The 20,717-nt window shown below is 38.4% G+C and overlaps 1 protein-coding gene across 1 annotated transcript; it reads right to left on the bottom strand.

Annotated features, from left to right (window-relative positions):
• On the bottom strand, positions 1 to 1,191 carry LOC146958523 (transcription factor bHLH118-like). The gene is made up of 3 exons (XM_085740043.1): positions 791 to 1,191; positions 372 to 701; positions 1 to 270 (listed from the first exon to the last, which is right to left on the bottom strand). Exons 1-3 carry the CDS (start codon positions 1,112 to 1,114, stop codon positions 187 to 189), a joined length of 738 nt encoding a protein of 245 aa, XP_085596169.1. The 5' UTR covers positions 1,115 to 1,191; the 3' UTR covers positions 1 to 186.
• Between the last annotated feature and the right edge of the window lie 19,526 nt (positions 1,192 to 20,717).

Genomic DNA, 20,717 nt, shown 5'->3' with positions numbered 1-20,717 from the left:
TGAGAAAAATGCTCATATGTAAATTTCTAAAACCCAAGACAGAAGCAGAAACCAAAGAGAGCCCACATGGATTCAATATTTACATTGCACACAAGCAAACTCACTCTATAAGAAATCATCAGCCAGTTAGAAAGAGAGAATATAAATATGACAATTTTTTGTAAACAGGCATGCAGAATATTGTGTTTAATCTGAACAACTAAATGATGGATTCATATTGGAAAAATTCCTTCTTAGCTCAGTTAGATCTACACTGTCGGAATCGATAACCTGTGAATCATCAAGCTCAATAATTAAAGAAAAAACTCAAAATATTAATTAGAGTATCTACATGTTTTGACAATTAAAAAAAATATGTAAACAATATATACCTCACACTGCACACTATGGAGTAATCTTCCATTGACTTGAATAGAAAAGCAGCTAACAACATCAAGTCCATATTTCATCAGTTGTTCCAGAAATTTAGAAAGTGGGGCACCTTCCTCTATAAAGCAAGTACTAGTACTGATTTCAATTCCCACAGTTCTATTATTCTTGTGGATAGTGAAATTACAAGAAACATGGCTTTTATTTTTAAGGCTAGGATTAGAGAGTTTTTTCAGTTCATCCCTTTTGTAACTTAGTTCTTCCATATTCTTCTTCAAGTGATTTATGTAATTCACTGCCTCATTCATTTGATCAGATAAAGAACGTTTTCCCTGTTAGAGAAACAATAAATAACCCTAAAGTTATAACAGATGATAACCTAGAAAACTTTAATGATTAAAATAGATATGATATATTTCACCTTGATGAAGTGAAGAGGGAGAAGGGATCTAAGGGAAGCATGAAGTGTAGCCATTTCTTGTCTCCTTTGCTTCTCAATTTCCCTATGAACCATTTTCTTCTTATCTTCAATAGAATTACGATTACTACCATGATTTGTACGATCTATATAAAATAATTTGTTTGGTGGCCGGTTAGTATCTATTTTTTTAAGAGAAAAATCAATTACAAGAGAATCACAATCATCAAGAATCAGATCTTCCGAGATTTTGTGATGTTGTGGGTGGTGGTTGAGACTATTAGATAAGGGTTTCGCCAGTTCATTGCATCGTTGTAAAGGAAACATGTTTGGTTTGGTCAGCTCAAAGACTTTCCTAATTATTGGTGGCTAAGGAATCATATATATGTTGGATTGTTTTGGGGAAGATATGTCTAATAAAGGGGATATTGAGGGCCTTAATTAATATGAATTTATAATAAAAAGCAAATATTCCTCCCATTCACCAAAGTGAAAGTAATACAAGTACAATATGTATTTCACAATTCAGACTGGGACCTTGTTCTAGAAATTCACATTGCTTGACCTCTAATTATTCACATCCATTGATTTAAAATCGGACATTTTAAAAAATGGGGTTTCTAAGTGTAAATTTGTATAGAAAAAAATATTCGAGTAGATTTTTTCCTCATCTAAATAGTGGAGTGCACTAGGCCATTGCAATAGACTCTCCCCCTCAAGAAATTAATTAATATCGTGTGGACACTTTACTATTTTAATAAATAAATAATAATAATAATTTTTTTTTGTCAGGTAGCCTAGTGGCTAGAATTCACCTTATAAGGTGAATAAGTGGGGTGTCCGGGGTTCGAACCCCGGCCCCTGCATGTAATAATAATAATAATAATAATAATAATAATAATAATAATAATAATAATAATAATAATAATAATAATAATAATAATAATAATATATCTTTTCACTAATTTTATCATGTAAAAGTCTATTTTTGGGTTTTTTTAAGAGGTTCATACTAGACAACTTGTAAAACATAACCAAACATAGGTAAAATGAAAAAATAGAAAATAAATTACGGATAATTTTTTCCCATGGGAAATTAAGGATTAAATTTGTGTTTTTGATCGATTGGCTTCTTTTTGAGTGAATGTAGTTCATTAACTTTTCATATTTTTTTCTTGGTTCAAAAAAAGTTTTTCATTTTTTACGGGTACTTTCATTTGTTACAATAAAGTTCCTATTTTTTTTTTAAGAAGTTAAAATAAAATATATATTTTTTGAACAAGTAAAATAAAATATATTAATTGAACTTCCTAGCCAATCCCGTATAAGGAGTGTCAAGACAGACCGAAAGGAAGAGAACAGAGTTACAACAACGGTCCTGATAGTTTAAAAGAAACACAACGTAACAACAAACACAAAACAAAATGATAAATTCACAAAAACTTCAAAGCGTTGTGTGAAGGTGAGAAAAACACAAGAAGGGGGGTTGAATTGTGTTTTTGAAAAATTCTTCGTTTCTCCTAAAAACTGAACACACTGATCAGAAGCTAAGTGAGACAGCTTCTGAAGTGATAATCAGAATCTAAATGCAGCGGAATAAAACAGAGAGAGAGAGAAGAAGAACGACACAAAGCAATTATACTGGTTCCTTCCACAATCCGGAAGTAGTCCAGTCCCCCTTGCACTTCCAAGGAGATTTCACTATGAGTAATATCTGATTACAAATGCTCAAGCACACAAGCAAGAGACTTCCAATGCTCAAGCACACAAGCAAGAGACTTCCTTTGCTCAAGAACACAATCAAGAGACTTCCTGCTCAAGCACAACTGCAAGAGACTTCCTAACTAAACAAAATTACACAGAAAATTGTTTAAGGTTGAACACTTGATATACAATCAGAGGTGCTCACAATACAAATCAGATACAGACTCAATGGACTTAAGAATTTCTAAGATATGACTTTGAGACACAGAAATTCTAAGTGAATGCAGAACAATTTCAGCAGAGGTTTGGTACTTGTGAAAATCTTGTGAGTCTTTCGTTCAGCGTTCTTGCATTACCAATTCTCTAAGTCTTCACTCCTTTATATAGAGGTGTGAGAGAGACGTTGTGAAATTGCCAGCACACCAAAGAGTCGTTGTTGAAGCTTGATCTTTCACCAATAATCTTTTGCCTGATTTGGCTGTTGTCCTATGAAGAACAAATTTGAAATCCATTCCTTATCCAAAGGAACATCTATGCAGGCGAAACCGTATTCTGGAGCTGTTTTCTTGTCCTGTAGTGCGGACACAAAACAGAGTAGTGGAGAACGTGGTTGTACAATTCGTACAAAGTACAATGTCAACGCTTTCGTCCAAATTGCAAACACACGCATTCAAACACCTTTGAAATGACCGTTGCAAACTCCACTAATCCTTTGTTTGTGTTTTCGAATCCAATAGACAGCTTTTGCATTGATGATTCTTCAATTCTTGATTCTTTGCAAATCCAGTTGATATTCAGCTTCTGGTGAAATGGCTTCTGATGAGGCAGCTTCTGATGATGCAGCTTCTGATAATATGACTTCTGCAGCTTCTGATGACGCAGCTTCTGATGATGTGGCTTCTGGACCTCTTGTCTTCAGAAGCACTATTCTTCAGGAGCAGCTTACTTCAGGAGCGCTATTTCTTCAGGAGCGCTTTTTCTCTTCAGTAGCAAGATGCCTTCAGGAGCGTCCAAGCTTCAAATTTTTGTTGTTTCCATAGCTCTTTATTTGCTCATTCAGAACCAATGATGATGTAACTTTATAATTATGGTTCTGTACACTTGAACAAATATTAGCTAGTCCAATTTACAATTTTTTAATACCTTGTTATCATCAAAATCCTTTAAGGTTCATTGTTAAACACATTTTGTTCCAACAATCTCCCCCTTTTTGATGATGACAAACAAAAGTATTTAAAATTGATCAATTGTTGTTAATCTAATTAACAAGTTGACTTTGGGGTTCTGAGGTTTGTAAGCTCAGAATCTGAGGTTTGTAAGCTCAAACTCCCCCTGAGTCTGATAGTCTTTAAGGTGAGGTTTGTAAGCTCCCCCTAAGTTCTATCCAGGTTAATTAAATTCATTTTTCGCACAATAATATTATCAGAGCTTAAAAACAAAATTGAATCATTGAAAGAATTAATTTATAGATAAGAAGAATGGTTCAATTAATTTTACTTGAATTTTGATACTCCTTCGTTCGTTCATAGCTTATACCAATAAGGTAAAAAAAAATGATAGAAGGTTTTCAAAAATTTCAAATGCCATTAATGGGGCTCAGAGCCTTTAAATACTTGTCACATATACTCCCCCTTTTGTCATTATCAAAAAAAATTAAAATAAATTTAAGCATAAAAGACAAAAAGATATGAGAAAAACTCAAACAGGAGAGAGTATAAAAGAAAATGAACTAAATAAGTCAGAGCAAAATATATGAACATGCATATCAATTGTCAGAAGCAGCTAAACAGTCAGAATCAGTAAGCATTCAGAAGCAAGAGAAATAAGACAAGATGGTTTCAGAAGCAAGGACTAAGAAATTTTAAAACAGACAACAAACAAAGAAAAACACAAGGGTGTGCAACTAAGGGTTGGTTTGTTGTTGTTTCTTCATCTCTTCCATTTCTTCAATCTTCTTCTTCAACAGTTCTTCAAGTTGTTGTTGCCTCTGAAGAAGAGCTTGTTCCCTTTCTCTAGCTTCTTGCTGCTGCTGTGCCATCTGTTTCTTCAGAAGCTTACACAACCTGGCTTCTCTGGTCAAGTAATCCGTTTCAAAGAAGAAAGGCTGGTTTGCCAGGAGCAGTGTAGAACTTCTTACTCTAAGACTCTGATTCAGATTTTCCATTAGCCTTCTGACTGAAGCTTGCTTGACTCTGATGCATTTAACCCTTATGCTTTCAATTAGCTCAGTTGCCCGGTTCTGAAGAGATGCCCAGGAGTCATCATATGCACTTGTGAGATCAATTGTCCTTCGTTGATCCACAAGATTATGCAACTGACTCAGGATTGAGAGAAGCTCAGAATTAATATATCCAGATTCCAGGATGTTTGAGGGTGGTTGTTCAAGGATTTCAAGATCAGAATCACTGATTTCCAAATCTTGAACAGGGTTAGGAACTGGAATGGTAAAGTGTGTTTGTGTGTTTGAAGATGAAGGCTGGTTAGAATCAATGTGTGTGGTGGAGGTTGAGTCTTGAACATTGACTAGAGAGATGTCAACATCCATGGGAGTTGGTTCTGGAGAGTGTTCAGGTAAAGGTTGAAATTCAGTTTCAGTTGGTGGTTGTTGTGGTGAAGTTGTTGTTTGATTGTTGAGTTGGGGGTCAATGATGGCTATTGGTGATTGTGGGGGTGTTGTGGGTTTTTGTGGTTCAGGTGTTTGTTGATGGGGGTTTTCTGAAACAACATTTTCAGAAGCAGCTGCTTCTGGAGTTGTTTCAGAGGCCTTTTCTGAAGTAAATTTATCTATGGGTAACTCACCTGAGTAGTGGAGAGCAAGATTGTCTAAGACAGAAGTGTCTTCTATTGGTTCAGGTGCTGATGATGAAGAGGGTGAAATGGGGAGAGAGGTGACTGGAATCTGAATTACTTGATCTGCAGGGCCAGCTTCAGAAGTGATCTTCTGTGGATCAGCAGATTGAGAAACTGCTTCTGAAGTTCCCTCTTCTGGAGCATTTTCAAAGACGAGCATCATATCGTCTTCCTCATTGTCTTCAGTAGGTTTACCAGCAATGGCTCTTACTTCAGCCAGTTTATCTTTGTAGAACCTATCACAGTCCTCCAATCCCAAAGCCTTGAGCTTTTCATCTCTTTGATGAGTGTATTGAGCTTTTTGATCCTTTCTTTCTGATATAAGATCAACAGCACGTTCATCTGCCATCCTTTTCCTTATTCCTGTCATCTCAACCATAGGACTCACAAGTTGAAGGGGAGCCTTCTTCTTCTTCAGCTTGGGATCAGCCTCCTCTTTCTCTATTTCTTCAAGAGCTTCATCCAGCTGCTCTTGAGTGATTACCAAGTCTGCCTTACCTTTTCTCCTCTTCTGTGGAATAGAAGCAGCACCAACCTTCTGCATCTTTCCTTTTTCCTTGATAAAAACAGGTTTAGCAACTTCTGACTCAGTACTAGTTCTGGCCTTCTTTCCTTTAGTAGGAGCAGCTTCTGATTCAGAACTAGTTCTGGCCCTTTTCCCTTCAGGTGCCTCAGAAACAGCAGCTTCTGACACAGCAACTGCCTTGGCCTTCTTGCCTTTCCCTTTAGCAAGAGCAGCTTCCTCCTGAGACCTTGCATCTTCCTCCAAGGCGTACTCAGCTACTGATTGAACTAGGAAATCAGAGTCACTTTCCTTAAAGATGGGAGGAAAGTCCCTGATTATCTCAGTTTCAGCAGTTGTCATTTCTAACCACTTTTCATCTTTAGGGGCTTCTTTGATGAACTTCATAGAGCATAAGCTCCTGCTACTGATAGTCCTTTCAGCAGTAGAGACTACGAAACATTTATCAGAAGCACTCCTTGTCCTTTTTAAGAACTCCAGCACCCTTCCTTGATGAAAGGTTTCAGAAAGCAATCTTCCATAGGGTACTTGTTTTCTTCCTCTTGTAGTGCTTTCGTTTATGGCCCAGCAGAGATGATCCATTACATATCTGGGGAAGTTTATCTTTTCAAGATTGGTCATGAAATAAATTGCTAGCTTCTGTTGGTTGTTGGGTTGGTCAGACCCTCCTGCTCTTTGAAAGAAGCAATCATTACTGAATTTCACCAACATTCTGTTGTGAATCTCCATCTCTGAAGGCTTGGCATCTTTCTTCCCACCCAGAAGAGAGTTGTAGTAACCTTTTAGCAGGACATCTTCCTTCCTGACTATTTCTTGGAATCTTCCCTCTGCATGCATCCTACAAGCTTTAGCTATAACGTCCTCAGTGATGGTTATAGGAATGCCCATCACTTCAGACCTTATTTCTAAGCTATCAAATGATGTAGGATTCATATCCATGACCATTTTCCCTTTCTTTGACCCCGCTTGTTTGCTTACGACTTTTGCAGGCTTTTCATTGTACACTTCAGCTTTTAACCAAAAGTCCTTGACCAAGTTCACATATGTTGGCCCATTTAGCATCTTGAAATACTCAGACATCATCTGAGTTTCTATCAAACCTTCCATGTTTACTTCATACTTTTTGAGTGAAGCAAAATCCACCGGTGACTCTACTTGAACTATTAAGGATTCCCATGGAATATCCATAGTCTTCTTTTTGTAGATGGACCCAGATTCTGATACGCTTTGCTTGTTTGATGTAGATTCTGAAACTTTTGAGCTTGATGATGCCATTTGATGATTTACGAAGATTTGAAGAAGATGAAGATTTTAGGGTTCTAAGGTTGAGAGAATGCGCTTACTTCGCAAGAGGTTTGAGAGCAAATGTGTTTGTTGTGAGTGAGTAGTGTGTGAATTGTCAAAGTGTTAAAAGTAAAACGATTGCAATTCAAAAGAGACAAACAAACATAACATTAATGACAAAATTGGGGGCGCGTGAAAAGTACTTTCAAAGCTTTTAAATCATCATTGCCCTTTTAGTTATACACCAACACATATAGGCCATGTAAGAAGTTCACAGAGTAACTACCAAGTTAGTGGGCCAGAAGTTACTTTTTAAAAGGTAACTTCCAACGTTTCCACTAATTCAACTATTCAGAAGCAACAAATCCAGCTTCTGGACTTCAGATGCTGACGTCATCATCAGAAGCGAGTTTTCCTCAGAACCTCAATAAAGAGCTTCTGATGGACTACCGCTTCTGAACTAACTTCAGAACCTAAAATCCTATTCAGGAGCAAGCAAGCATTTAATCAGATACAAAGTGCATGTTCAAATTTTTCTTTATAAAATTAAATCTTTCAACAGTTAAAGGCTTAGTAAATATATCAGCCCATTGATTTTCAGTATCAATGAATTGTATATCTAAAATTCCTTTTTGAACATAATCTCTGATAAAATGGTGTTTGATTTCAATGTGCTTCGCTCTTGAATGCAAAATTGGATTTTTAGACAAACAAATAGCAGCAGTATTATCACAATAAATGGGAATACTGTTAGCAGTTATCTGATAATCTTCCAACTGATGTTTCATCCAAAGTAGTTGTGTACAACAACTTGCAGCTGAAATGTATTCTGCTTCTGCTGTAGACATAGCAATAGTTGTTTGTCTTTTGCTAGCCCAGGATATAAGATTATCACCCAGAAATTGACAATTGCCACTGGTTGACTTTCTTTCAATCCTATCACCAGCATAATCAGCATCACATAATCCAATTAGCTTATAATCTAAGGATTTCCTATAAAGGAGTCCAAGATTGGTCGTTCCTTTCAAATACCTGAAGATTCTCTTGACAGCAGTCATATGAGATTCTCTAGGATCTGATTGGAATCTTGCACACAAGCATACACTGAATAAAATATCTGGCCTAGATGCAGTGAGGTATAACAAAGAACCAATCATACCTCTATACAGCTTCTGATCTACTTTAGTTCCTTCATCTTCTTTGCTCAGGTTGCACGTAGGATGCATTGGAGTGTTCATCACTTTACAATCTTCAAGTTTGAACTTCTTCAGAAGCTCCTTTGTGTACTTTGATTGATGAACATAGACTCCATCTTTGCATTGATTGATTTGAATGCCAAGGAAGAACTTCAGCTCTCCCATCATGCTCATTTCAAATTCATCCTGCATTATGTTTTATCTTGGTTTTCGGGTGTCAAACATTGATTACGTTTGAACCTTTCAAACCGGTGATATCTTATTTTTTCTTGGGAAGGGAAAAAGTAAGCAAAACCCTTGAGAATCGAGGTCCGGGAGTTGTTTTCGCTACGGGAAGGTGTTAGGCACCCATAACGACTATAGTAACCTATAGGAACCGTCTTTAACTTCTACGCGCGCGCTTTATTTTTAAATGCTATTTTGAAAATGTTTATTAAACCTAAGAATGTTCTAAGTGAAGAATTGGAGGGAGAAGAATGTTTTTGGATTTTTATTTTAGTTGAATTGAAGGAATTTTGGTTCCTTGCCTACGTACCCGATTAAGGGATCAAATCCACCGTAGTTCTCTTCCAAAAATGTTTTTGTTTTTGTTGGTTGATTTTAAGTTTGAAAATGGAGTTTGAAGAATAGAAAGAGGCCTCAAGGGCATGAGATTGGAAAATTGTGAGGTTGAATTAGTCATTTGCAAAAACAAGTCAAAGTATGATTATTTTCATTGGATTTTTGATTTAGAAAATAAAAGGAAAATTCAATGGGATATTGGATCCCAAGGTTTATTTGAAAAAAAATTTGTGTGAAGTTGTTCACATTTGTTTGGAAAATTGGTTTTTTCTAAGTTTAAAGCCCTAGGCATTCATCTAAACATACAATCCTAAACATACATCTAAACATGCATATTCTAGCTATGGTGGTGTGTGTGCATGTGCCGGTGCTTGTGTCGGTGTACATCATTAGAGTCCATTGTCCTTTACATCATACCCTAGATACATTCTATGGCCTCTTTGCCAAGAAATTAAAAGCATGAAAGAATATTACAAAATCTCCTAAACATTACATTCTAAGTCTTAATACAAATTATATTGCAAGAAGAATAGAGATGAAAATGGGATGAAATGGAGATGCTTATAATGAATATGAAATATGAAATGAAAGGAGTTAGTAGCACATGACAATATCAAGAGAAATGGAGTAAGAGAAATACTAGAATATAAAGGATAGAAAATAGTGCAAATATAGCTAAAATTTGTTCATAAAATGCAAGAACCAAGTGACCTATAATTCTCACATTCCAATTACATTTTAAAGGTTTAGAAACAAGTTTTGGAATGGGAATTAAGGCTACATGATATACTTGACATTTTAAAACAAATTTGGGGCATATTTACATTATTTAACTACCTAATGACTTGTAAGCTAAGTAACCTACCAAAATTCACAATTATGCAACAAAATTAAACACAAACAGTAGCTAAAAATCCTATGAACTCAAGTAGTATAGGTCACCAACATTCATCAAGCCATTTGGGTTAAAATCAAGCAAAGATCCACTTATTTTTAGCACAAAATATGACAAAAATAGCAAGAAAATTGACACCTAATTTTTTAACCAATTTTAACATGTGAAAATTATCACAAAATACTACAAAAATATCAAGAAACCTACGTGAATTTTTAGGAATTTTTTAAAGGGTTTTTTGGACTAAAAATGACAAGAAAATGATCAATTCTAATAAAAAAAAAACAAGGAAAAAGCTACATATATTTTTTAACAAAATTTATCATGCAAAAATGTCATAAAAACATCAAGAACATCATCAAGAACCTATGGAAAGTTAATTGGAATCTTTTCTAAGATTTTTGAACATGCAGGGGGTATGAACAGCAACAATTAGCAAGAAGCATGCAGAGATGGGGGCGCAAAGAGCAGCATATGCACAGACATGGGAATTGGGCTTAAACTAAATGAATGGACCGGGTAGGGGTAGGAAACGGGTTGGTCCATGGGGTGAACCGGTTCAGTGGCCTATATAAGGCCATGAACCGGTTTTTCCCTCATTTCTAACCCTAACTTCTCTCTCTACATTGTGGTTTAGTGAGAGAAGCTCTCACCCAACCTTCATCTTCAACCTCGTGACTTTCTGGAAAAATATGAACACCGATGAAGTTTCCGGCGACGGTTAGGTTTCCGGTGACGGAACCACCGTGCCGGAACTCCATACTTGACTATTTTCGAAAGCTTTTTACACCGATGTGTTCGTTTTTCCTTCCTGAGTTTGAAGATCTACTTCGTTTTTTCTAAAACTCATTGAATCTTTGTAGATCTACAATTCGAACTTACGGTTTCAAGCTTTTCAAATCTTTTCGAAATCTCTTGAAATGAGGCTCTACTCTGGACTATTTCCTCTACTGATTATGAATATGAACTTGTATTTGTAAAATAAACCGTGAATCTTCGTGGATTTGTACTTTAGGGTTTCGGTTTCAAGTTTTCTGAACTTCTTTCAACCTTTTTCAACTGAATGAGTCTCAAGGCTTATTAATCCACTGGATTCACCGTTTATTTTTGTTTATGGACCTTTGATGAAGATTTGAGGTGAAACGAAAAGGTCTTTTCGAAGTTACCTGGATTTTTTAGTGGAGATTCGAACACAGATTCTTGAGAAAGCTTTTGAGTTTTCTGATGCTTCTTGCCGTTCCAGAATTCACTTCGTTCTTTCTTCTTCTCTTCGCGCTATCCAGACTTCGTGATCGTGCTTGAATTCGTCACTGTAGGTGATGGATTCGCACTAGAATTGCGAAGCACAGTTCAATGATGAGAATCCAGCAATGGATTCACTGAGAATTGTGACGAAATCCATAAGTCTGCCTCGAATTGTTGATTCAGGAAAATTAGGGTTCCTATGTGATTTTGTGCATTCTTGCGTTCCCTGTGAAATTGAAACTGTTTTGAGGACTGTGAGGATTCTGTGGGATTGAATTGCGTGTGAATTGAAGGATTTGATGGAGAATTGAAGAGATTAGGGTTCGGAGAAGATGAACTTCATGCGAAGTTCTTGATGAACTTCGAAGATTTTCTTCAGATTTCTGAATCTTGATCTTAACTAACAAGAGAGAGAAAATTGTGATGTGTTTGTGTGAGTTGGCACTGAATGAATGGGTCTGTTGGCATTGACTGAGATGACTGGGCTTTATAGCTGACACTTGTGCAATTTGGACAAATAAAAAAATGACATGTGGCATAATTTTGTAACAAACTCTTGGACAAGTGGACAAATGAGGAACTGACATGTGTACAGACCTGATGACTTGGAAAGAAGGACCAAAAATGCAATTTTTAGAAGTTTAGGACTAAAAAATAAAAAATAAAAATAAAAATGAATTAAAAAATGGTAATTGGAACACAACGTAAAGTGAAACGATTAAAATTGACAAAACGGACTAAAACGAACAAATGGCCTAAATGAGGTACTTTAAAGTACCTCTCTGCCGAAATTTCGTGTGAAATGACTAAAATGCCCCTGGGGCTAAAACGACTGTAAATGACTCAGATACGAATTTTAAAATGGATTTTTAACAAGGAATTGAATCAAGGACTCATGCAAGCAAAATTAAAAGATTCAGAGACAATTTTTTTAGGATTTAGACAGTACTTTGACACTTGAAAAGACTAAAATGCCCCTAGGGGCAAAACTGACCCAAAATGACTTCAAATGCAATTTTTGGAAAGGGTTTTGATATAGAATGATACAGAGACCTATTCACACTACTTGAAAGGACTTCAAACAAACTTTTGAAAGACTGAGAGACACTTGACATAGGAAATGACTAAAATACCCTTGCATGTAAATTTTGCAAATAAAATTGAAATAAAATGCAGAGAAAGATTCAATTGATCAGAGATAGTTCAAATGACTTGTAATGCAAGAAAAGAAAGATTGACTAGTATTTTTAGGTCCAAAATTAGGGTATAACAGCTGCCCCTATTTAAGTTTCTTTGTCCGGAGAGTCAAGAGACGAAGTCTTAGAGTTGACGGGACGAAGATACTTAAATATTAACATTTGCACTGTTTTTGGACGTAAAAATACGCTTTCAGATTTTCAAAAATATGAATGCTTTGCAATATTTGATTATGAATGCAAGACAAACAACTGGAGTCTATGGAACCTGTCATGTTACTGGGGATTCAGATAGACATTGACAGGGTAGACAAACCAGGGAGTAGAATACTAAGGTGCAAGTTGTTCTTTGGGTCGAACTAGTCACTTGACCAAGAAATACAAAACAAAAGATAGGTGCAAGCTGTTCGTGGAATTGAACTTGGCACTTGACCGGAAACATAGACATATAGGCAGATACAAGTGGTTCTTTGGATCGAACTTGACGCTTGGTTGAAAACACAAACAGATAGACAGACACAAACTGTTCTTTTGGATTGAACTGGCTGTTTGGCTGGAGACGTAGACAAAAGGATTGATACAAGCTGTTTCTTTGGATCGAACTTGCTTGTTGGATTATCACCACATCATGTGGAGGAGTGCAGACTGTTCTCTTAGAACGAACTTGTCGTTTGACCGATAACAAAGCATAAGTTGGGGTACAAACTGTTCTTCAGATTGAACTTGCCGTCTGACTGATAACAGAGCATAATCTAGGTACAAACTGTTCTATCGAACTTGCCGTTTGACCGATAACAAAGCATACGCTGGGTACAAACTGTTCTATCGAACTTGCCGTTTGTCCGGAAGCACAGGCATACAAGCAGGTACAAGTGGTTCTTTTTGGATTGAACCCGGCACTTGACCAGCAATGAGATACCAATTGAAAGTCTGGCTTAACAAGATACCAATTGAGGGTAAATTGTTATTGACTTGATTTGAAAAATAGACATGACCATTTTTGTTGGCCCAAGAGTAAATTGACATTGATTTGAATTGAAAATTGACATTGGCAGAGACATAGACATAGACATTGAAATTGGGATTGAAATTGACATTGACATGGAAATTGGAATTGAATTTGACATTGGATATTGGAAAGTTGCAATTGACATTGAGATTGGATTGAAATTGGAATTTGACATTGAAATTGGATTGAAAATTGACATTGACGTTGTCATTGGATGTCAACATTGGAATTGAAAGATTGACATTGACATTGTCATTGGATGTCAATACTGGAATTGGAGGATTGACATTGACATTGTCATTGGATGTCAATACTGGAATATGAGATTGACATTGACATAGTCATTGGAATTGAAATCGGAAATTGTCATTGGAAATGGATTGAAATTGGAGTTTGACATTGAAATTGACATTGGAGTTGGAAATTGGCATAGGAATTGGAATTGGAGATTGACATTGACATTGTCATTGGATGTCAATGTTGGAATTGGAGATTGACATTGACATTGTCATTGGATGTCAATACTGGAATATGAGATTGACATTGACATTGTCATTGGATGTCAACATTGGAATTGAAAGATTGACATTGACATTGTCATTGGATGTCAATCATTGGAAATGTTATTGAAGTTGAGATTGCTTCGAATTTGCCAATTGGAATTGAGTTGAATTTGACATTGGAGATTGGAAATTGCTTCGAATTTGACAGTTTGACATGATTGGAATTGAAGTTGGAGAGTGGAAACTTGTATTGAATTTGGCAGTTGAAAGTTGGATATGCCACATGTATGTATGATATAGCAAGATTGTTGGATGTATGAGCACACGAAATGCATGATTATGCATGTATGAATGCTTGAAATGCATGATTGATTGGCAGTTTGACAGAGAAGTTTCACAAAGGCAGATGAGACATTGGAAGATTGGGCACGTAGTGGCTCGTGCTGCAACATATTCACAGGGGAAAAAACCTCTTTGGAGAGACCGTCGTTGAGGGACGTATCAAAACCATGGCTGAGGGCAATAAAACTTGTAAAGGAGGGACCCTTGGAAGGTTCTTGGATACAGGTCGCCGTTGCTAGGCGTGTCAGTGCTGGGTAAACATTGGATGTTCGCATCTGTGGTCAATGCTTTTTCAATATTTCATTCTTTCATTTTTTCATTTTCAAACCCCATTTTTGCCTGAACCGCCCTTTCGGGTTTTCGATTCACCGGGGGATAAGATTCTTTTCATTGCCCCATTTTTGCCTGAATTGCCTTCATAGGTTGTCAATCAGCGGGGTGCTCATTTTTGCCTAAGCCGCCCTTTCGGGTTTTCAACTTAGCGAGCTTTTTTATCTTCATTTTTTCTTTTCATTTCATTCTGTTTTTTCATTCTTGCCATTGACCACAGATCATCCCGGGGAGTAACCTGCTTGTAACATGTTATTGAAATAGACATTGACACTCATTCATTCATGCATGTTTCATTGAAATGTACCCTGTTGCTCAGGTTTGCTTTCAAAATAGACAGAAAAAATGTTTTAATTTTCAAAAATGTTTGTTTCAGACTTTGACATTATCAAATAGAAGGAAAATATTTTGTATAAAGCATTGAAAGTAGAAGGGAAAATAGAATTGCAAACAGTAGAAAGGCTCAAATTGATGTAGAAGAGTGAAAGTCAGCCAAAGGCGTGACTTCACGGATTTACAAAGCTTGGAACATGGTAATTTTATTGGTTGGTGATACATTGAACACGATGACCGCTACATTTCATAGAAATTTTGAATTCACAGGTACAGAAGCCTCTGATGAAGAATGATCATTGACAGTTGCAGATGCCCCAAGGGGTGATGGTGATTTGCCAGATATAGTTACTTGTCTTTTATTGTCAACCTCATTTTTGCATGAACCGCCCTTTCGGGTTTTCGGCTCATCGAGGCGCTCATTCTTGCCTGAGTTGCGTACAGTCTCAGCGAGCTCTTTCATATTCATTTTTTTGTCCCTAACTTTTGCCTGGATCGCCCTTTCGGGTTTTCGATCCACCGGGAAGCGCATTTTTGCCTAGGCCGCCCTTTCGGGTTTTCGACCTACCACGCTGTTCTTTTCTTTCTAGACAAAGTATTTCTTGACTATATCGGCATTAACAGGATTTGGAAGCTCAACACCATCCATGTGTGTAAGAATCAAAGCACCACCAGAGAAAGCCTTCTTGACAACATAAGGACCTTCATAGTTAGGTGTCCACTTGCCCCTTGGGTCGGGTTGCTGACTTATCCTTCGTTTCAATACAAGTTCGCCTTCCTTGAATTCTCGAGGTCGGACTTTCTTGTCAAAAGCATTCTTCATTCGCACTTGATACAACTGTCCATGAGTCATAGCACCCATACGTTTCTCTTCAATCAGATTCAACTGGTCATACCGACTTTGACACCATTCAGCCTCAGTTAACTTTGCTTCCATGATCACTCGAAGAGATGGAATCTCCACTTCCAGAGGGAGAACTGCTTCCATACCATACACAAGAGAGAAAGGAGTTGCCCCGGTTGAACTGCGTACCGTAGTACGGTAGCCATGCAAGGCAAAAGGTAGCATTTCATGCCAGTCTTTGTAAGTAGTGACCATCTTCTGAACAATCTTCTTGATGTTCTTGTTAGCGGCCTCAACTGCACCATTCATCTGAGGTCTATAAGGAGAAGAGTTGTGATGTTCGATTTTGAATTCTTCGCATAAAGCTTGCATCATGCTATTGTTCAGATTGGAACCATTGTCAGTGATAATTTTGTTGGGAACACCATATCGACAGATGATGTTATTCTTGATAAACTTGACAACCACTTGCTTGGTCACATTGGCATAGGAGGCAGCTTCAACCCACTTGGTGAAGTAGTCAATTGCCACTAGAATGAAACGATGTCCATTGGACGCTTTTGGTTCAATTCTTCCGATCATGTCAATGCCCCACATAGAGAAAGGCCATGGGGAAGAGATAACATTGAGGGCATGTGGAGGCACATGAATCTTATCAGCATAAATTTGGCATTTGTGGCATCTTTTAGCATGTTTGTGGCAATCACGCTCCATGGTTATCCAGTAATAGCCGGCTCTTAACAATTTCCTTGACATGGTATGACCCGAAGCATGGGTCCCAAAAGTACCATCATGTACATCATGCATCAACTTCTCAGCTTCTTGTTTGTCAACACATCTTAACAAGACCATATCATAGTTCCTCTTGTATAGGGTTTCTCCGTCCAGAAGGAATTTGCTAGCCCACCGTCTCAGAGTCTTTTTATCCCTGTTGGAAGCACCAGGTGGATATTCACGATTCTGCAAGAATTGTTTGATGTTGTAGTACCAAGGCTTTTTGTCATTCACATCTTTGTCAGCTTGATCTGGCGTATTTTCAATAGTAAACACATGAGCGGGTCTATCGAGACGTTGCACTTTGATTACGGGCACGTCATTCCAGTGATTGACACGAAACATGGAAGACAAAGTAGCAAGCGCGTCAGCCATTTGATTTTCATCCCGAGGGATATGGTGCAGCTCCACCTTTGTAAAGTATGTCAACAGACGTCTTGCATAGTCACGGTATGGGATCAGCCTCTCATGATGAGTCTCCCATTCACCTTTTATCTGATTAATAACAAGTGCAGAATCTCCATAGATGTCAAGGTGTTTGATTCTCAGGTCAAGGGCTTCTTCAATGCCCAAGATGCATGCTTCATATTCAGCTATGTTGTTTGTGCATTCGAAAGTTATTCGAGCGGTGAAAGGAATGTGGTGCCCCTGAGGAGTTACAATGATGGCCCCAATTCCTTTACCATAAACATTAACAGCACCATCAAACACCAATCCCCATTTGCTATTGGGATCTGGCCCTTCATTGATCAGTGGCTCTTCACAGTCTTTTGCTTTTAGATACATAATCTCTTCATCAGGGAAATCAAACTTAATCGGCTGGTAGTCATCAAGAGGTTGACAAGCAAGATGCTCAGCAAGGACGCTTCCTTTGATTGCTTTCTGAGCTTTGTACACAATATCATATTCAGACAACAACATTTGCCAACGTGCAATCTTTCCAGTAACAGCAGGTTTTTCAAAGATGTACTTGATTGGATCCATTCGAGATATCAACCAAGTTGTATGGTTCACCATATAATGACGCAGGCGTTTGGCAGCCCAGGCTAAAGCACAACAAGTCTTTTCAAGCATTGTATACCGAATCTCACAGTCGGTGAACTTCTTGCTCAGATAGTAGATAGCATGCTCTTTCTTACCAGTCTCATCTTGCTGACCGAGAACACAACCCACTGAATCATCTAACACTGACAGATACATAATCAAAGGCCTTCCTTCCACTGGCGGGACAAGGATAGGTGGCTCCAACAGGTATTCTTTGATGCTATCAAAAGCTTCCTGACATTCATCATTCCATACAACAGGCTGATTCTTTCTGAGCAATTTGAAAATTGGTCCGCAAGTAGTGGTCATGTGAGATATGAATCTTGAAATATAATTCAGACGCCCGAGGAAACCTCTGACTTGCTTTTCAGTTTGAGGGGCCGGCATTTCTCTGATGGCTCGGACTTTGTCAGGATCAACTTCAATGCCTCTCTGGCTGACAATGAAGCCTAGCAACTTTCCAGATCTTACACCGAAGGTGCACTTATTCGGATTCAACCGCAGCTTGTACTTTCTCAATCTTTCAAACATCTTTTTCAAATACACAACATGCTGCTCTTCATCACTTGATTTCACAATCATGTCATCAACATATACTTCAATTTCTTTGTGAATCATATCATGGAACAAAGTTGTCATACCTCTTTGATAGGTAGCACCAGCATTTATCAAGCCAAACGGCATCACTTTATAACAGAACGTTCCCCACGGAGTGATGAAGGACGTCTTTTCTCTATCTTCAGGAGACATTCGTATCTGATTATAACCAGAGAAACCATCCATGAAGGAGAACACTTTGGATTGAGCAGTACTGTCAACAAGTACATCAATATGAGGCAATGGAAAGTTATCTTTTGGACTGGCTTTATTCAGATCTCTGTAATCAACACACATTCGAACTTTCCCATCTTTCTTTGGCACTGGTACGATGTTGGCAATCCACTCAGGATATTCAGCCGTCATGAGGAAACCTGCATCAATTTGCTTTTGCACTTCAGCCTTGATCTCAAGAGCCATGTCTGGACGAGACCTTCTCAATTTCTGCTTGACAGGAGGACATTCAGGTCTTGTCGGTATCCGATGTTCCACAATCTTGGGATCTAGACCCGGCATATCTTCATAGGACCATGCAAAAACATCTGGATAATCATGGAGAAGCTGAATGATCTTCTTTTTCACCTCTGGCTCAAGTGCAGCACCGATCTTGATCTCTCGCTTGTTCTCTTCAGTACCCAGGTTGATGAGCTCAATCTCTTCCTGGTGAGGCTGAATGGCTTTTCTTTCTTGCTCAAGCAGTCGAGTGATCTCATACGGTATCTCTTCATAATCATCATCCTCATCTTCAGCTTCATATACAGGGAATTCAAAATTTGGAGGAACCATAGGGTCACTGTGTTCAACGGGTTTATTATGGTTCAATCTGCATAATATGATTGGGATGATTTTTAGAAAAAGTTTTTCATGCAGATTTTTGAAATTAATAAGAAAATAACAAATGTTTTGGTTTTTTCTGGCATTACCATTATTTCCAAGAAAAAGGCACTAAAAGGTAACAAAAAACAAAGAGTCGTGAGAAAAACGACAACTTTTATTGATAACGGCAATGCCGAAACAAACACGCCCTTACAATGATATCACTTTCGCCTTGGGCAGAGCAAAAGGATTGTTATTTTGAAAACAAAAGACATGAGCAACAAAACACATTACATGGAAGCATGCATGACTAAAGGAACATCAATGGCTTCCCAATTTCTCACGGTGCCTCCTGGTATAACAAATGCAGGCACGTAACCACTTTCAGCAGCATCTTCAGTAATAGCATTGATGAACCCAGCACTGTAGAAGGTTCCCTTTGAAACAGCAGATGTCGGGGAGAATCCAAGGCCCTCTTTACGCTTGTTTTCTAAGATCTGAATCACCTTGCCCCAGCCAGCAGCTTGCCCTGCCTGGACAGCCTTCCGGGCATCTTTCAGTGAGGCCATGCTAGCACCAGCCCTCCGGGGCTCTGCACCCTCAACAGTCAATCCTTGAAACGACGTTCCTTCTGCGGACCCTGCTTCAACACAAGAGAATGATGATATTTGGCTAACCAGAAATGCCTCCTCACCATATACGGTGACAACCTTACCGTTTCTCATGAATTTGAGCTTCTGATGCAAAGTGGATGTGACTGCTCCCGCGTCATGGATCCATAGTCTTCCGAGGAGACAGCTGTAAGAGGCGTTGATATCCATGACTTGGAAAGTTATTTGAAATGTCTCGGGACCAATGGTAATTGGCAAGTCCACTTCCCCGAGAACATCTTTGCGGGATCCATCAAAAGCTTTAACCAGATAGCTGCTACCCCTCAGAGAAATTCCATGATGGCTCAATTGCCTTAGCGTTGATTCAGGTATTACGTTCAGAGATGATCCAGTGTCTACCAACACGTTGGATATCAGGTCAGACCCACAATGCACCGAGATATGTAGAGCCAAGTTGTGGCGTTTCCCTGCTTCGGGGAGCTCATCATCACCAAACCCCAAGTTGTTGCAGGCAGTAATATTGCTCACTATCCCATCAAATTGATCCGCAGAGACTTCGTGGTCGACATAAGCTTGCTCCAGTATCTTCATTAACACCTTCCTGTGAGCTTCTGAGCTCATGAGCAGAGACAAGATGGATATCTTTGATGGGGTTTGTAGCAGCTGGTCAACAATCTTATAGTCACTTTTCTTGATAAGCCTCAGGATTTCGTCCAGATTGGACTCTTCAATAGATTGGCCTGCTGGGCCGGTGTTCTTGTCAACAGGAGGAGCAACTGGTGGAGTTACCGTAGCAATGGGTGTGACCACCTGTCTTTGAAACAAAGGTGGACGGACTTTCCCGCTTCTCAGAGCTGTAATTTCACTAGCAACATTATCAACTGTAGCTGGGGATACGAGAGGTACTTCCACCCCATTTTCAATCATGGTTGCATTGTATTTGTAGGGAATTGCTTTGGTAGAGGTATAAGGTACAGGACCAGGTAGCCTGATCACCAGAGGCTCGACATTCTTTGCACTTTCAACAGGAGAATCATGGAACACTGGTACAATCACACATACATCGCTGGCAATCAAATACTTGTCATCCATCAGGCTCTGGATATCATTTTGCACAACACAACAGCCCATAGGATTCTGCAGACATTCCGAACAAGAATCATGATCATGATTGAACAGAGAAGCCTGGCAAAGTTTGACATGTAATGGTACCAAGGGAGTAACGACATTGCGGACATCCAGCCTGGGATCCTCTTGATGAACGGGAATCCTT

Source organism: Medicago sativa, chromosome 1 (genome assembly GCF_051527215.1).
Source record: "Medicago sativa cultivar Bolivia chromosome 1, Bolivia_mono, whole genome shotgun sequence".
NCBI classification, from domain to species: domain Eukaryota; kingdom Viridiplantae; phylum Streptophyta; class Magnoliopsida; order Fabales; family Fabaceae; genus Medicago; species Medicago sativa.
The sequence above is the reverse complement of the archived record's forward strand: the minus strand, read 5'-3'. Positions and strand labels throughout refer to the sequence as shown.

Bases quoted from the DNA above. Each gene is read 5' to 3' on its own strand.
- LOC146958523 (XM_085740043.1), bottom strand. From the start codon at position 1,114: ATGTTTCCTTTACAACGATGCAATGAACTGGCGAAACCCTTATCTAAT. The intron at 702-790 runs GTGAAATATATC...TTTCTCTAACAG, and splicing joins TCCCTCTTCACTTCATCAAG to GGAAAACGTTCTTTATCTGA. The intron at 271-371 runs GTATATATTGTT...GATGATTCACAG, and splicing joins TCCATAGTGTGCAGTGTGAG to GTTATCGATTCCGACAGTGT.